The 17,004-nt window shown below is 36.1% G+C and overlaps 3 protein-coding genes across 3 annotated transcripts; all 3 read left to right on the plus strand.

Moving 5' to 3' along the window:
* The first annotated feature begins 1,124 nt into the window (after positions 1–1,124).
* Positions 1,125–4,099, plus strand: LOC109149317 (branched-chain-amino-acid aminotransferase 2, chloroplastic-like). Its single transcript, XM_019297033.1, has 10 exons — positions 1,125–1,465; positions 1,558–1,622; positions 1,809–1,980; positions 2,093–2,269; positions 2,431–2,562; positions 2,666–2,761; positions 2,957–3,073; positions 3,386–3,481; positions 3,580–3,692; positions 3,859–4,099. The coding sequence occupies exons 1-10, from the start codon at positions 1,409–1,411 to the stop codon at positions 3,968–3,970; spliced, it is 1,137 nt and encodes a 378-aa protein (XP_019152578.1). The 5' UTR covers positions 1,125–1,408; the 3' UTR covers positions 3,971–4,099.
* Positions 4,100–5,169: 1,070 nt separating this feature from the next.
* On the plus strand, positions 5,170–6,714 carry LOC109149321. Its single transcript, XM_019297040.1, has 3 exons — positions 5,170–5,244; positions 5,689–6,111; positions 6,198–6,714. Exons 1-3 carry the CDS (start codon positions 5,200–5,202, stop codon positions 6,420–6,422), a joined length of 693 nt encoding a protein of 230 aa, XP_019152585.1. The 5' UTR covers positions 5,170–5,199; the 3' UTR covers positions 6,423–6,714.
* A 1,429-nt stretch (positions 6,715–8,143) lies between these two features.
* LOC109149192 lies at positions 8,144–16,902 on the plus strand. Its single transcript, XM_019296855.1, has 13 exons — positions 8,144–9,704; positions 9,795–10,045; positions 10,175–10,385; positions 10,470–10,707; positions 10,828–10,978; positions 11,081–11,394; positions 13,540–13,585; positions 13,680–14,988; positions 15,200–15,453; positions 15,538–15,748; positions 15,835–16,072; positions 16,172–16,322; positions 16,404–16,902. The coding sequence occupies exons 1-13, from the start codon at positions 8,396–8,398 to the stop codon at positions 16,713–16,715; spliced, it is 4,995 nt and encodes a 1,664-aa protein (XP_019152400.1). The 5' UTR covers positions 8,144–8,395; the 3' UTR covers positions 16,716–16,902.
* The last annotated feature ends 102 nt before the right edge of the window (positions 16,903–17,004 follow it).

Raw genomic sequence — 17,004 nt, forward strand, 5'->3', positions numbered from 1 at the left:
AATGAGTAAACACGCCCAACAATCTCAGAATTGGCAAATTATTGTGTACATCATAAATATCAGGTATATTTTTAATATATTAAAAGTACATTATTTTTGTACTAAAGATACATTATTGTTGCACTGAAAGTATGTTATATGAAATAATGTACCCTTAGTATATTAAAAATGTACTTTTTATTTATGATCCATGTAATAATGATTGTCTCAAACTGAAATGGGCCAAGTCCAACCACTTAGGTTGAGGTCGAGCGTCATACCACAAGTAATGGCAAATTATGCTGTGCATCCGTGTGCACCATGCATGGTGCATACAAATGCAAAAACGACGTCGTTTTATTAAAAACGTGCGTCCCACTTAAAAAAAATATTTTAGTTTCGATTCTCAGCAACAACATTATGTTGTGCATAATTTGAACTATATATCCAGAATCAATGAACTAAAAATCCAGAATCAATGAACTAAAAATATAGAATGAATGAACTAAAAATACAGGGTGAATGAACTAAAAATCCATAATGAATGAACTAAATATCCAGCATGAATGAAAAAAAATCAGTTTCGATTTACGTCTAAATATCCAGAATCAATGAACTAAATATCCAGAATCAATGAACTAAAAATCCAGAATCAATGAACTAAAAATTCAGAATCAATGAACTAAAAATCCAAAATCAATGAACTAAAAATCCAGAATCAATGAACGAACTAAAAATCCATAATCAATGAACTAAAAATCCAGAATCTATGAACTAAAATTCAAGAATGAATGAACAACATAATGTGGTTGAGGGGAATCGAAACTGAATTTTTTTTTTAAGTGTGACGCGCGTTTTTAGTCAAAACGACGTCGTTTTTGCATTCGTATGCACAATGCATGGTGCAACCCATCGGTAGAATTTTGACATTTCTATATTAATGTTGACTGAATACACCACCTTGGTAACACGTTATGGGTTAATATTACAGCTCATCGGTGGACAAAAAGTACACTTACCCTTAACTCACAAACTAAAACAATAACTTCCCCTACTGTATATTATACATTTTTATCAATAATAACCTACATATTTCTTCCTCTTCTTTCTTTCATTTTATTATTTATTTATACTCTCGTTTGAACACAATTTTTTTTTTTTTGTCTCATTTTCCTTTAGGTCCGTCCTATTTCATTTCCAATTTTCCTTGAGGTTTTTAGACCTCAATATAATCCTTGTAAATGCCGACCCCTTTTCTCTCGATACTTTAATATTATTTGCTTCCCATGATGTCTAACTGGCTAGTAGTTTCCATGTATATATATATTCAATCCCTCTCCAGCCATCTGCCATCTAAACCTGAGAGTTCTTTCATATTTCTTGGTTTTCCTGCAAATTACCTAGAACTGATCGAACTCTGATCTGCAACATGATTCAACGGGCAGCTTCCCTTCGCCGATTGGTTAATTATGCATTTCTACCACAGGTCAATTTCTGGTTTTCGTTTTTAATTTATCTGTTTTATTACCATCAAGTTGAATGTAAACTTACATCTGTTTGATGACTGTGGTTGTGTAGCTTGGAGCTAGACCCATTGCCACTCATGCTGCGTCTTCGTTACGCTTGGCTGGTGATCTTTACAGGTAATTCTATAACTGTAGAGTGAAAGATTGATTCTTGTATATGTGTAACAGTTATGTTATATATCAAGTAAGAGTTAAATTCTGTAGGCTTAAAATCTTAATCAAATTCGAAAGCACTTTTAGTAGTTTGTTTGTTTTTTCTATTGAACGAATGATGACAAGTTTCTATTGAGTTTGTGGTGTTAGTGGTGAAGAGATTGCCGACATTGATTGGGACAACATCGGATTTGGCCCCAAACCTACCGATTACATGTACATGACTAAATTCAACCAGGATGGGACTTTTGAACAGGGCCAACTTAGTCCTTTTGGAAACATAGAATTGACACCACAAGCAGGGGTGTTAAATTATGGGCAGGTATGAATGTATAATACTCCGTATAACGTTACTTATTCATCTTAAAATTAATAAATTAAAATTATAGAATACTTGAATCGAGTTACCGGTCATATATATCTATGGCGAACAGGGTTTGTTTGAAGGCATAAAGGCATATAGAAGAGAAACCGGAGGCATGTTTCTTTTCCGGCCGGAACAAAACGGGATGAGAATGAAGATTGGTGCTGAGAGGATGTGTATGCCTTCCCCTCCCGTGGAGCACTTTGTTGAAGCTGTCAGACAAACAGCCGTAGCTAACAAGCGTTGGGTAAATTTATTGTTGAACATATAATCATTAATGTGCAATCCAACTATCTATTTAGACTTTTAGTTGAGACGAAACAGATGCTTCAATTCTTATTATTTAAATTTTTTAATTAGGTACTATCATTATCGCTTACTTTATTGATTCCTCGTAAATTAGTGCAGATTCCTCCTTATGGAAAAGGGTCTCTATATGTGAGGCCGTTATTACTAGCAACGGGACCAGTTTTAGGGGTTGCCCCGGCATTGGATTACACTTTCCTTGTCTATGCATGCCCCGTAGCAAACTATTTCAAGGTTAATTAATATAACAAATAGCCTATACTTTAATCAATTTCATTTCAAACTTCATGCATAATTGGTTTTATATATATTTATGTATTACTTTTATGAATTGTAGGAGGGATCTTCCTTGAATTTATATGTCGAGGATGAGTATCATCGTGCCACTCGTGGTGGAGCGGGTGGTGTTAAGAGTGTTACTAACTATGCTCCAGTATGCAACTCAAGCCCTAACATTCATTTTGGTTACTAATATTTTAAATTTTAAAATATATATTATGAATCGTTAAAGTGTGACAACGATATGAATTAATTACGGTCCAATTTGATTATGGACAATCACTTTTGTATTCATTTTTGTTCATAACTTTTACGAAAAAAAAGTTAATTTTTTGTGCCATATATATAGGTTTTGAAAGCCATAACGAGAGCAAAAAAGAGAGGGTTCTCTGAGGTATTGTATCTTGATTCAGTCCACGAGAGTTACATCGAGGAGGCTTCTGCCTCTAACATATTCATTGTTAAGGTAAATCTTTAATTAATATTACACATTATATATATAATATATGTATCTTTTTTTTTTTTTTAATGATGAAAAAATACGCAATCACTATTTAAAATGTATGCATTGGGTAAACTCTATTTTGTAACAATAATCAGTAAAAGACTATAAGGAGTTAAACCAGTCTAAGTCAGGCCACTTTCACTAAAATCGAACGTGTAATCTTGTGATTACTAAGTCAATATCTGACCAACATAGTCAACCCATATTATTATTATTATTATTTTGGATTTTGATCTTATGGTGCAGGCAATTAATTAATTAGTTTATTTATAGGGCAATGTTGTGTCAACTCCACCTGCAAACGGTACCATCCTAGAAGGTGTGACCAGAAAAAGCATCATGGACATTGCACGTGATCTTGGATTTGAAGTAATTATATTAATCCTTTTAATTAATTAATTAAGCATTAATAATGTTCTTAATTATTTAACTTGACTTTATGAGTGAGATATTATATTATAATACAGGTGGAAGAGCGCATGATACACATAGATGAATTAAGAAGTGCTGAAGAAGTATTTTGTACTGGAACTGCGGTGGGTGTTTGCAATGTGGGAAGCATCACATACAAGGGCAACAGGCACGACCACCTTAATTAATTAATTAATTTCAATTATACAATCAAGAAATGATAAAAATGAAGATCAGATCTTATCTAATAATTGTTTTGTGAAAAAAAATAAAAAGAAGATAATCTAATTGATTAAATTATTGTTTGTTTGTTCCTAAATATATCCCATGAACAGAGTTGAGTACAAGATTGGATCCGTCTCCCAGAAACTGTCATCGACATTATCAGGGATCCAAGCAGGCACCGTTGAAGATAAAAAGGGATGGGTTATGGAGATTGGACAATGAAATTGATAGATGTTACATACATTTATAATTAATAATAATGCAAGATTATTTCTCTGCATTTTCGATATTGAAATATTGTATTCACGTGATCCTAATAATAAATAATGCAAGATTATTTATCTATTGTAACATTTCGGTCTGCACCATTTCCTCTTTTATTAAACTGAATAGTAATTACCGAAATGGTCTATTGACTACAGCGAAATTAACAATTTGATCATGAGTAAACAGACGTCTGACATCTTAACAAGCGGAAAATAAAATTGGTTAAGATTTTTAAAGTTAATGGACTTAATAATTAGATAAAAATAATAGGCAATGACTAATTTAATAATTTCGCTATAGTCAAGGAAACATTTCGATAGCGGAATTTTATAATTGTGAAAGTTTTGGCAAGCCTCACACTAAACTTATTAAATGAAAGCAAATACTTGCAAGCTAGCTAGGGACATAACCAAAAATGACATTGAGCATATACTTGTAATTTAACCAAAAATATGTACGACGGAATGAAACATGCATGCTAAATTGGAAGATGGCAAGTCTACATCTTATATAATGTATTTTGGAGTCTTGCAAGGCTAGTACTATTAACACTACAAACAAATTAAGAAATTTGGTATAGGTTAATGTGGATGGAATTAATTAATTAAAATAGGACTAATGTAATTAATTATGGGAGATGAAGTCTTATATGAAAGATAAGAAAGTAATTGTATTGATTAAATGTTAAAATAACGCACCTTAAGTGTTAAAATGACATACCTTAAACTTTAAAAATATGCACCTTAAACTTTACAATTACGCGCCTTAAGTTTTCAATGCTAATAATATCCAATAAAACTAGATATACCGTCTTTAATTATGCTCAACACATAAAAAACCATAAATAAATTACCAATTGAAATGCTATTGTTCTTACTACTATACTCCGAGTTTTCAAAAAATATAAATGAAAAAGAATTAAAAATTGTTCATATCAAATACTACAATGTAATAGAGTCAATAGCATTAAAAAAAATTTGTTCATATTTTTGGGAGAGTGTAAAAAAAATTTAGAGCCCAAAAAGATTGAAAGAATGGCGCAATTGCGCAAATAAAAACTTCCAAGCCCACAAGATTGTGGGCTTAGTTGTTGGGCCTCCAGAAGTTACTCATAGTCACCAATTGACAAATATACCCTCTTATGCAAACCAACTGAACAGCGCGGCACGGCGAAAGAGAACGGCATGGCTTCGTCGGCGGCGTTAATAACGGTGCATCCAACTTCTCCGGTAACTTTCTCTTTGCCCATATTCTCCGGCTTTTCCTGATTTACTTACCCTGTGGAAACTTTCTTCTTTTCAATTTCTATTTCCTTCCACTTTTTCTTCATGGTTGGAGAATAGCGAACAAGCAAAATGAAGTAGGTTACTGTCGTCAAAGAAGTAGAGAAAGGAACAAAACTTTGGAAATTTTAATGATTATTATGTATTTAGGCATTACTCTTGATAATGTGTTTGATAATTACGGTAATTTTATGTTTCTGGGTTGAATTTTGATTGCATTTGGATGCTTGGTTTAATTTATGTTTGGTGAAGATCCGGCTATGGTTCCCTCCACTAACAAAGAAGTTTCGATGTCATGGAGAAAATTGAGCTATATCTATGATTTAATGAAAAGATTTGAAAGTCTTAACTAAATTCTCTACATAATGTTGCTTTCTGCCATTTTTGCAGATGGCATTGTTTAAAAGTGGCTTCCATCATTTACATGGTCCTGTATTGATACATATGAGAAAGAACTCAGTTCCTCCAATATGTTCTGTAAAATTACCAACAATGGGACAATTCGACGAGCCTTCTAAGTTCAAGATGCAGTTATGTTATGCTAAGCAGAAATTATGGCACTTATTTCCTGATTCATTGAAAAACTTTCAATGGGAGAAAGCTGAGAGTGTTGCAGTGAAGCAGCTGTTGGATTTTGGGAAGGAGGTATTGAAGTGGTTACTAACTGCATTATTTATTGGTGGTTCTGTATTTGACACCATATACTCTATCTCCACAAACAAAGAGCTACTGGTACCATGTGGTCTATTTGCTGGATGCATAATGGCTGACTTCTTGAAGGAGGTGTCACAAGAACTGTTATCCAACTCTAAGGTAGTTGTATGCTCCTCCACACTCCCTTAAGTGTTGCCTTGAATTGTTTTCTTCAGACTTATATTTTACTTTGATCTGCTTGTCAGGAAGAAGGCTTGACTCTACAGCTTCTGGGAATAGGTTCCTTCTTTGCCCTTCTGAAGATTATATCTATATTTTTTACACCAGGAGTAAAGGTATTTGTGTTGCATTTGGTAAATGGTGGGCTGATGCAAATTCTCTGGAATTTAAGAATTTTAACAAGAAAAGAGAAAGGCATTAAAGAGAATTCATTGCAGGAAGAAGCTTCTGTTCAAGGACAGGAAAATTAGGCACCTGATGTGATCTTTGTTAACGATGATTTTGGACAATGCGGGTTAGATTTTTTGCAAAATGAGAAGTGAGAATGTTGGAAAGCAAGATTTGAGCACATGGTTAAGTATGCTGTTATGGTATTGCCATTTCTGGCATTAAAAAAGTGGTTCAGGGAGTTTTCTGTTCCCTGAAACATTCCTGAGAGGGATGTTTCTGATAATTGTATATTTTGTTGTATGCTTTCATGCAAAACAATATTGTTATCACCATCTTCTGGCCACGAGTAATGAAATGGGATTACAAGCGATATGTTTTGCAGGCTGTATCTTGAATCTTTGATTTTTATTTTGATTGATGTGTGAATGTATGAATGAGAAATGTTTTTATATTGCCTAAGTTTATTGCTAATTTGTCATACCATTGTCGTTTTCTAGTCTTTATTGAAGGTTCTCTCGTTGTATTGGTGCTTTCAGATTCATTAAGCCCTTGAAACTACTGCTTTGAATGTTGATTCCAGTTATCTAAATTCTGAGTTAAGATTGATTGATGATTAGGTTTGCCTTAATGTGGTTCTTATTCTACAAAATTTTTGTCATAAATAAATTTCATTTAAAGTTCCCAAAATATTCAAAGTTCTAATTATCAACCTTAAGATGATGCCTCACAGGTGCATTCTTCTCTCCAAATCATGGAGGTTACACAAGAATTGTTTGGATCAGAGTGATTCACAAGGCAGGGAGGTCAATCAAAGGAAATGAAAAGAGCAAAAAGGTACTCTTTCTGAAATGAAAAGAGCAAAAAGAGTTATTTACAGCTTTTGCTTATTAAGATTTAGATATCAATAAAGTTGTGCACAGGTAGGAAGTTGCGTTGTTAGTAGCTGTGATTTTTTTATCAAAGATGATTAGGCAGTAAGATAATAATGAGCTCCGCTGATGAAGGTAACACTGTTTTCTAATAGACACTTTTGAAAAATGAGGTCCTGCAATATTGGACGTTAATGTGTTTGTCTATGCTAGCATTCAGAGGTGAAAAGCTCTGGGATTTGAGACCGGGATTTATGGGAATTTACTTAGAGCATGAATGTTGTCTCATTTCCATCCTTCTTGCTTCTCTAAATTCCAAAATGGGTATTGAAAAAAGTCAACATCTGGAAAAAAAAAACCAGATTGTGTGGCTATCTTTTCAGATTGTTCTAATTTCTCTAAATTCCAAAGTGGGCAACACCACCATTGACATGCTTCAACATGACTGCAATCTCATTTGTAGTTTTACTGGGTTAAAGTTAGGTGAAAGCTTAGAAGCTTCTGTCAAGCTCCAATTGTATCATTGATGGACACTCCAAAGTGGTCATAATCTATTGCGTAATTGATCAACAAGAAAGTTAATTGATTTTTTTGACAAGGCTGCACTGTGACAGTCTTGAGGTTATTATAAGTTTTTACCAAGCATGCTGTTGAGTTCAAGGAGTCAAAGCTGCAACACAACAATTTTCAACTGACAGAAATAGTTTCTTATAGCCAACTTGCACAGACCATCATCGGACAGTAATAGCCAACATTCAATTTCAATGGTTTGTCACTTTGCTTGAATAACCTAATGATCTGTAATTTATCACCTAATATTGTGAGTCATAAAAGATGCTTATTAATGTGCTTAATAATTGCTTATAACAGTGAGATTTATTTTGTATGAATTAAACATCCCTTTATTTTTCTAGTCCAAGTTGGGGGAAGAAAAGTGAGTTTTGGGTCTTCTCTTTGTTGGCCATTGGCATCTCCATTATCATGAATTTTGTTTCTCATAGGAGACCAGGGAAAGATGAGAAAAAAACAAGAGAGATACTACACTTTTAGTGCAAGACTAAGTCAAAAAGGTGCTGGTAGTAAAATTTATAATTATGAATATTTGGAAATTCTAAAACACTGCAGTACTGCATGATGGAAGAGATATATGATTGTTGTAGGAGGGGAACTTGGGGTAGTTAGCCATGGGAGAATTTCTCCTGCTCTTTGTATTTTCCTTACTATTTTCCATACTACCCATTTCTCCAGCAAGAGATGAAATTGCACTTAATGATACCCTTCAAGATGATGAAACCATCATTTCATCTGGAGGAATCTTTGAGATGGGGTATTTTAGCCCCAACAATTCCTTAAACCGCTATGTTGGCATATGGTACAAGAAAATTCCTGTGAAGACTGTGGTGTGGGTTGCTAACAGAGAAGGTCCACTCAGTGCTAATGCATCGACAGTTGTGCTGAGAATCATTAACGTAAGCCAACTTGCTCTTCTCAGTGATAACAATGACGTTATATGGTCTGCTAACATGTCGTTGTCAAGATCTGTACAAAATCCAGTATTGCAGTTGTTGGACTCGGGGAACCTTGTGGTGCGAGATGGTGGTGATGTGAACCCAGAAAATTTCTTCTGGCAGAGTTTTGATCATCCAACAGATACGCTCTTGCCAGGCATGAAGGTGGGCTTTGTAACTGGCCATGAGGTATACCTTACAGCATGGAAGAGTGATGACAATCCTGCACCAGCTGAATATTCAGTTCATATAGATATTACTGGATATCCACAAGGTTTTGTTATGAATGGTACGGCAGTGACATATCGGAGTGGTCCATGGAATGGTGTGCGGTGGAGCGGAGTACCAATGATGGACAAAAATCCCATATACACATATGCTTTGGTTATTAACAAGCATGAGGTTTATACTAGTTATTCTCTCAATAATAACTCAATTATATCTATATTAGTTTTAACTAACACTGGTTTTATCGAGCGCTTGGTGTGGGTTGGTGGGATGAAAAATTGGATTACTTTTGGAAAATTTCCTACAGATTCTTGTGACATGTACAGAGCATGTGGTGCAAATGGCATTTGCAGCATTTATAATTTTCCCATTTGTGGATGTTTGGATAAGTTTCTTCCCAGAAACCAAGAAGCATGGAACATGGCAGATTATTCTGGAGGATGTGTTCGGAGGAGGGGCCTGCACTGCAACAACGGAACATATATATTTGTGAAGTATCCTGGCATTAAATTGCCAGATACAAAATACTCCTGGTATGATGAGACTATGACACTCCAAGAGTGCGAGCAAGTTTGCTTGAAGAACTGCTCTTGTACTGCTTATTCAAGATTAGATATTAGGAATGGGGGAAGTGGTTGTTTGCTCTGGTTCGGGGACTTGATTGACATTAGAAAGCTATCTGATAGAGGTCAAGACATATATATCAGACTGGCATCTTCTGAGCTAGATAAGAATACAACTCATGGATTCTTGAATGGTAAATTGTCTTTTACATCTGAAATTATTCAAGTCAGCCTTGGTTTCTTTTATCATGGTGCTCACTACAGTATACACAATGTTTTCTTAGTTTCTGATGCAGGCTCCAGAAGGAAACGTGGTAAAAAGTTGGAACTACTTGCAGCCAGTTTGTCATCAGTTATTGGATTAATTCTCGTAGGGCTGAGCTTGATGTTCTGTTTGTGGAGAAAGAAGACTGAAGTACTGCACGATAATGAATTTGAGCTACCAATTTTTGACTTTCCTACCATAGCTAGAGCTACCAACAACTTTTCAGCCAACAACAAGCTTGGACAGGGTGGTTTTGGACCTGTTTATAAGGTATAATGCATAGAATGTTTGCACCAAAGTCCAACATATGAACTGTTTTTACTTTGTATGGCTGTGGTTTTTTTTTTTTTTTTATTATTTAAATTTCTCTTTCTAACATTCACAATAATCCATTTCTAGGGTGTCCTAGAAAATGGACAGGAAATTGCTGTGAAGAGGCTCTCCAAGGCATCTGTGCAAGGAATTGATGAGCTCAAGAATGAAGTTATCTTTATTGCGAAACTTCAACACCGAAATCTAGTGAGTCTTCTGGGATGCTGCATTCAACGGGAAGAACAGATGTTAATCTATGAATACATGCCTAACAGAAGTCTGGATCTCTTCATATTTGGTATGACCTTATCAGCTATAACAAGTCCAGTTTTTGAACCATTTTATGAAATTCACAAAGTCAACTTATGAAATTCTCTGGCAGACCATGACAAAAAGAAGCTACTTGATTGGCCAAAGCGGTTCAACATAATCAATGGAATTGCCCGGGGTCTAATGTATCTTCATCAAGATTCCAGGCTTAGAATTATTCATAGGGATCTCAAAGCTAGCAATGTTTTGCTAGACATAGACATGAACCCAAAGATATCAGATTTTGGATTGGCTAGGAGTGTTGCAGGAGACGAGACTGGAGCAGACACAAGTCGAGTTGTTGGAACACAGTATGGATCAATGTTAATTTTAGTACATTATCTGCCTATTTATCATTTCCTATGAATGAACTTACATGTTCTCTCTTTTCTTTGTTTGTTTGGCGGGGGCGTTGTTAATGGTACGAATAGTGGCTATATGTCTCCAGAGTATGCAGTACTTGGGATCTTTTCAATTAAATCAGATGTGTTTAGCTTCGGTGTCTCATTGCTAGAGATTGTCAGCGGCATGAGAAATAAAGGATTTTCTTTAAAAGATCAATACCACACCCTTCTTGGGCATGTAAGTGCTATATATACCCTTTTCTCCTGACGTGACAATATAATGTTTATCCCATATAGCAGAAGATCTCTAAATCTCTAATCCAGTTTTGAACATCAACAGGCATGGAAACTTCATGGCGATGGTAGATCAGCTGAACTAGTGGACGAGCATATAGTCGCTGAACCAGATGATTTGTCTCAAGTTCTAAGGTCAATCCATGTCGCCTTGATGTGCGTGCAGCAACATCCCGATGACAGGCCTACCATGTCTGAGGTAGTTCAGATGTTAACTCATGATGCTGTGCTGCCTGAACCTAAAGAACCCGGTTTCTTCACAGGAAGACCGCTAACTGCTAGTACTCAAGCTTCATCAAGCACACAACCTGCTGCATGTTCGATAAACGAAGTTTCCCTCAGTTTGATCGATCCTAGGTAGTCTGATCTGTGCTCCATGCTGATTATGAATTTTACTTGTTAAGTTGTGTTCTCACAGAATGTCATGGTTTAGTTTCACCCACGCCATCTTCTCTGTATCAAAGTGAACATTGAAAGATTCCAGGTTATTAAAATTGTTTGTTACTACGTAATTTGTTAGACATGGCAATTTGTGTAAGACTTTTTTTTTTTTTTTTTTAAAATAAATTAGTTGACTTGGATATGATAGGTCTAAACATGACATGATGATGCAACATCAGTCAAATTAGGTGATTGTTGGTTTGGTAATTACAAGATTCTAAGTTTGACCTTCATATTGGGAGCGAGCGATGTCCAATTAGTCTTCTGGGTGTGAGCCACTGACAATCGAGCTTTTTGATTTTTTTTTTGGCCGAATTTAAAATTCTTGGCCCTAACCCTAAAATCTCGAGTTATCGACCCAACTAAAACTTTTGACATTTTCAAATTAAAAATGAGCTTATATATAAATTTCCTATATATTTTGTCCCATATTACTTGTGAAACAAAAAATAGCCTTTAAGTTGCTCGGGCTAGCTTACTAAATTTTGGGCTAGTCTGTTCGAGCCATCAAGCTTATCAATTTCAAGTTTACTAGGTTAATTTTTTATCGGGCTAACATTTTTTTTTTGCCTTAACTCGAAATTTTTTCGGTCTTATTAGATCAATCCATTGATTTCGGGTTAAGATTGACATCCTATCTTTATCAACCTAGCATGCTAGCATAATTTATTTCATTGTGGTTCTTTACCGATTATGATTACGAGATGAGTTTACCAAATGCACATTGCTTAGTGACTACAGGTTTCCTTCGTCACACAACATGACTCATTAAAATTAATGAGTATGTACAAGAATATAATTTTTAAATAGGTTGATACAATTGGATCAACGCAACACGATAACCTGTTTATACATGTTAATGTACTTTTGAAAACAAAAATTTGAAGAAAAAAAATCTACAATTTAATCAAACAAAAGGGAAGATAATATTTAATTCATAACATATTATAATAATTATAAAATGATAAAATAACATTAAAGAAAAACACATAACTAACGTCCTAATCTTAATGGGAATCCGTTAAGGACTTTGAACATGGTAAAGGCTAAACAGTAAACACTAATCATTATTTTTCTGGGACTTTGTGCATAGGTCGGAGACGAAGATTGTTACGGAAACACGGAGTAGTATATACGACGACGCCTGTTGATAAATACTTAACAACCTCCATTTGTCCTCTTCTACATATATTAGTGAATGTATACTATATATATATATGCAGCTATGAGCTATCTTACAAATTATATTATATATTGTTGAAAGGCCAACCATATATTTAATATATATAGCATTATATTCATGTTTGTCTCATCTTACAAAGCCCTAATATGCATGCATGCAATAAAATATAATCTAGCTAATTGAAGGTGTTCCACCTCAATAATCTAAATTCATTTAGATTATACATTTATAGTTATATATTATATGCTCAACATGTTCATTGGGTCGGGATTGATTTTGATACTAAATTGAAACATACATGTGCTCTACATCAATTAACCACTAAGCTGATATTTGGATTGCATATATATGTTTATATATTATATATGCCCAACAGCTAAGCAACTTGTTTAAATGGTCAAATTGTTAATTTGATAACCCTAACATTTTGAGTTGCGGTTTATTAACATAACCTTCTTGATTTGAGCGGATCAGTCCCGGAAATGAATTGTTGATTTCCCGGAAGAGAAGAGGTTACATCTATCCAAGTTGGAAGAAGATAGCTGTGAGTGTTTAAGGATTGACTACTGGTGAAGTGGTACTCAATTCACCTTTGTCGGCCATTTACATTTCCTTTGTCAAAAAAGGTGAGATTAGAAAAAGCAAAGAACACGTCGAAGCTTCCTATTTGAATCATCATATATTCATATATCGTGGGCAAAGACCAAGACATTTAACAGTTTTTTAATTTGTGTCAATTGAAAATGAAAGCGAAATCACAAATTAAACAACCAATTAAGTTCCTGTTCGTTTGGACTGTATAGTACAACTGGGAAATTAAAAGATAAATTTAACAGCTAGCTTACTAGCAGAAAAGATACTGGAAATTTTTAATTGGTTAGTGCAAGACCAACTAACCAGGACGTCTTAATGAGTCAATTCAAACTGGTAATAATATATAGTAAAATATTACTGAATATAATGGGCATGATAATCAGAGTAACATAATCTGATCTTAATTATCATTATTGTTGTTGTATAGGATTTGGGGTGGTTAGCCATGGCGGATTCTCATCACCTTTTTCTCTTCTGCTGCTTAATCTTCTCCATACTAAAGATTTCTCCGGCAAGAGATACAATTTCTGTTGATGATCCTCTCCCAGAAAATGAAACCATTATTTCGTCCGGAAGAACCTTTGAGATGGGGATTTTCAGCCCTTCTTCCACTTCCTCAAACCGCTACGTCGGAATATGGTACAAGAATATTCCGGCGAGACTTGTGGTGTGGGTTGCCGACAGAAAACTTCCACTCAGTAAAAACGCGACGTCTGTGGTGTTGAAGATCGTTAACTCATCCCACCTCGCTCTCCTTAGCGACGCCAACGACGTTGTCTTGTCCGTTAACACGCCGTCATCTTCTTCGTCTCCGGTGATGCAGTTGCTGGATTCCGGGAACCTTGTCGTGCGAGATGGCGGCAATGGAAACCCAGAAAATTTCTTCTGGCAGAGCTTTGATTATCCGACGGATACTTACCTACCGGGGATGAAAATGGGGATAAACTTTGAAACTGGCCATGAAGTTTACCTTTCGGCATGGAAAAGTGCTGAAGATCCAACACCGTCTGAATATACATCAAATCTTCTTGTCACCGGATATCCACAGGGAATTATCCGGCAAGGAAAAGCTCTCATTTGCCGGAGCGGACCGTGGAACGGCGTGAGGTGGAGCGGGATTCCCAGTCCGGACACAAATCCCATTTACAATTACGATTTGTTCATCAACAAGACCGAGATTTACACCAACTATTCTCTGGTCAATAAATCTGTCATATCAGTGTTGTATATAAACTACACAGGTGTTGTCCATCGCCTGATCTGGCTGGACGGGATGGACGACTGGATAACGATTGGGAAATTGCCCACAGATGACTGTGACAGATATGGAAACTGTGGGGGAAATGGGCTCTGCAACATAGGTAACTTCCCAGTTTGCGGTTGCTTGGATCATTTCTTGCCCAGAAACCAGGCAGAATGGGGGATGGCAAAGTTTGCAGGAGGGTGTGTTAGGAGGAAGAGCCTGGATTGCCACAATGGAAAAGATGCAGGTGGGTTTCTCAAGTATTCTGGGATTAAAGTGCCAGATACCCAGAATTCCTGGTACAACGAGACGATGACGATCCAAGAATGCCAGCAAGAATGCTTAAAAAACTGTTCTTGTACTGCTTTTTCCAGTTTGGATGTCAGGAATGGAGGGAGTGGGTGTCTGATATGGTTTGGGGACTTGGTTGACATTAGACAGATGTCTGAAAGAGGGCAAGACATATACATCAGACTCGCATCTTCTGAACTAGGTAAGAATTCTTGTCTTTTGCACCTGAAATAACTAAATATTTGTTGAGCATATAGCCATTAATGTGCAATCCAACTATCAGCTTAGACTTTTAATTGAGATGGGGCGTGTTGAGCATATAGCCATTAATGTGCAATCCAACTATCAGCTTAGACTTTTAGTTGAGATGGAGCACATGCCAGTTCAATTATATTCACTACAGTTTTCTTTAGATCCCGGTTCAGGATCAAGAAGGGAGCACAGAAAGATTCTGGAAATAGTTGCAGTTACTTTGTCAGCAGTTGCTGGATTGATTCTTGTCGGGTTCAGCTTTATGTTGTATGTGAGGAGAAAGAAGAAGACTAAAGTTCTGCGCGATGAAGATTTCGAGCTGCCGGTTTTTGACTTGCGTACAGTAGCTCGAGCTACCAACAATTTTTCAGCCGAGAACAAGCTTGGAGAGGGCGGTTTTGGACCTGTTTACAAGGTAATAATGCACCGAATATGAACAGTTAGTTGTTACTTTGGAATTTCATTTTAATAACTTCTTTCTGTGTTCTCTGTTGTGCAGGGTGTACTGGAAAATGGGCAGGAAATTGCTGTGAAGAGGCTTTCCAAGGCATCTGTGCAGGGAATTCATGAGTTCAAGAACGAAGTCGTCTTTATTGCCAAGCTTCAACATCGAAACCTGGTGAGTATTCTGGGCTGCTGCATTCAAGGGGAAGAACAGATGTTAATCTATGAATACATGCCTAACAGAAGCTTGGACCTCTTCATATTTGGTATGGCCTACTCATCATCAGTTCCTGCAAATTAATTGTTTCTATTGATTCTATGTTATGAGATTGTGTTGTGGAACTCTTGGCAGATCCCACAAAAAGGAAGCTACTCGACTGGCCTAAACGGTTCAACATAATCAATGGAATCGCTCGAGGCTTGATGTATCTTCATCAAGATTCAAGACTCAGAATAATTCATAGGGATCTCAAAGCTAGCAACGTTCTGCTAGACGTTGAAATGAACCCGAAGATATCAGATTTTGGATTGGCCAGGAGCGTCGCAGGGAATGAGACCGGAGCAGACACAAGTCGAGTTGTTGGAACACAGTAAGCTAGGAACAAGAATATATATATATATATCAAATTCATTTCTTATGAATCAAGTTTTATGTTCTCGATCTCATCTTCTTTCTTTGTCATGAACAGTGGCTATATGTCTCCAGAATATGCAGTTCTCGGGATTTTTTCAATTAAGTCAGACGTGTTCAGTTTCGGTGTCTCCGTGCTTGAGATTGTGAGTGGTAAGAGAAACAAAGGGTTTTCCCTGGAAGATCAATACCACACCCTCCTTGGGCATGTAAGTATTATATTATCTCTGAGTCTATTTAATTCATCTATTTCCTGATATGCTCCTAATCCAGTTTATGAACTTCAACAGGCCTGGAAACTTTACAGAGAAGAAAGATCATATGAACTAGTAGATGATGATCTAGTAGTTGAATCGGGTGATTTGTCTCAAGTTCTGAGATCAATCCATGTCGGTTTACTATGTGTGCAACAACATCCCGATGACAGACCAACCATGTCGTCTGTAGTTCAGATGTTAAGCAACGATGCCGCATTGCCTGAACCAAAAGAACCCGGTTTCTTCACAGCAGGAAGGGGGCTTACCAGTGGTGAATGTTCATCAAGCACACAAGCTGCAAGTTCCTTAAATGAAGTTTCCATTAGCTTGTTTGATCCTAGGTAGTTGGCTGCTTGGATTTTCCTATGCTAAAGTTCTGCACAAACACATCAAAACCATGTAAATAGTTTTGCTGTTTATGTTCATCAAGATTCTTGATTAGGGATTACCAAATTGTGTATCTACCTATACAGAACTTGGTTTGAGTCGGTCAGCTATGGACAATGTAGGCTGGTTTACATCTTTGTGGTTCTTTGTCAGCTAGAGTCACAATTCGGGATTTGCCCAGTGTACACCCTCAGTAACTACGGGTTTCCCTCGTTATTAATGAACTTTAAAAAACAAAACAAAAAGT

Source organism: Ipomoea nil, unplaced genomic scaffold, assembly GCF_001879475.1.
Source record: "Ipomoea nil cultivar Tokyo-kokei standard unplaced genomic scaffold, Asagao_1.1 scaffold2159, whole genome shotgun sequence".
In the NCBI taxonomy this organism is placed as follows: Eukaryota; Viridiplantae; Streptophyta; class Magnoliopsida; order Solanales; family Convolvulaceae; genus Ipomoea; species Ipomoea nil.

What these genes read in the sequence shown, in the direction of transcription:
- LOC109149192 (XM_019296855.1), top strand. Translation starts at nt 8,396, where the DNA reads ATGGGAGAATTTCTCCTGCTCTTTGTATTTTCCTTACTATTTTCCATA. An exon ending in ACCACACCCTTCTTGGGCAT is followed by an intron (nt 10,979 to 11,080) that starts GTAAGTGCTATA and finishes GAACATCAACAG; the next exon opens with GCATGGAAACTTCATGGCGA. An exon ending in GTTTTGGACCTGTTTACAAG is followed by an intron (nt 15,454 to 15,537) that starts GTAATAATGCAC and finishes TCTGTTGTGCAG; the next exon opens with GGTGTACTGGAAAATGGGCA.
- LOC109149317 (XM_019297033.1), top strand. Translation starts at nt 1,409, where the DNA reads ATGATTCAACGGGCAGCTTCCCTTCGCCGATTGGTTAATTATGCATTT. An exon ending in CCGTAGCAAACTATTTCAAG is followed by an intron (nt 2,563 to 2,665) that starts GTTAATTAATAT and finishes TATGAATTGTAG; the next exon opens with GAGGGATCTTCCTTGAATTT. An exon ending in ATCACATACAAGGGCAACAG is followed by an intron (nt 3,693 to 3,858) that starts GCACGACCACCT and finishes TCCCATGAACAG; the next exon opens with AGTTGAGTACAAGATTGGAT.
- LOC109149321 (XM_019297040.1), top strand. Translation starts at nt 5,200, where the DNA reads ATGGCTTCGTCGGCGGCGTTAATAACGGTGCATCCAACTTCTCCG. An exon ending in CGGTGCATCCAACTTCTCCG is followed by an intron (nt 5,245 to 5,688) that starts GTAACTTTCTCT and finishes CCATTTTTGCAG; the next exon opens with ATGGCATTGTTTAAAAGTGG. An exon ending in AACTGTTATCCAACTCTAAG is followed by an intron (nt 6,112 to 6,197) that starts GTAGTTGTATGC and finishes TCTGCTTGTCAG; the next exon opens with GAAGAAGGCTTGACTCTACA.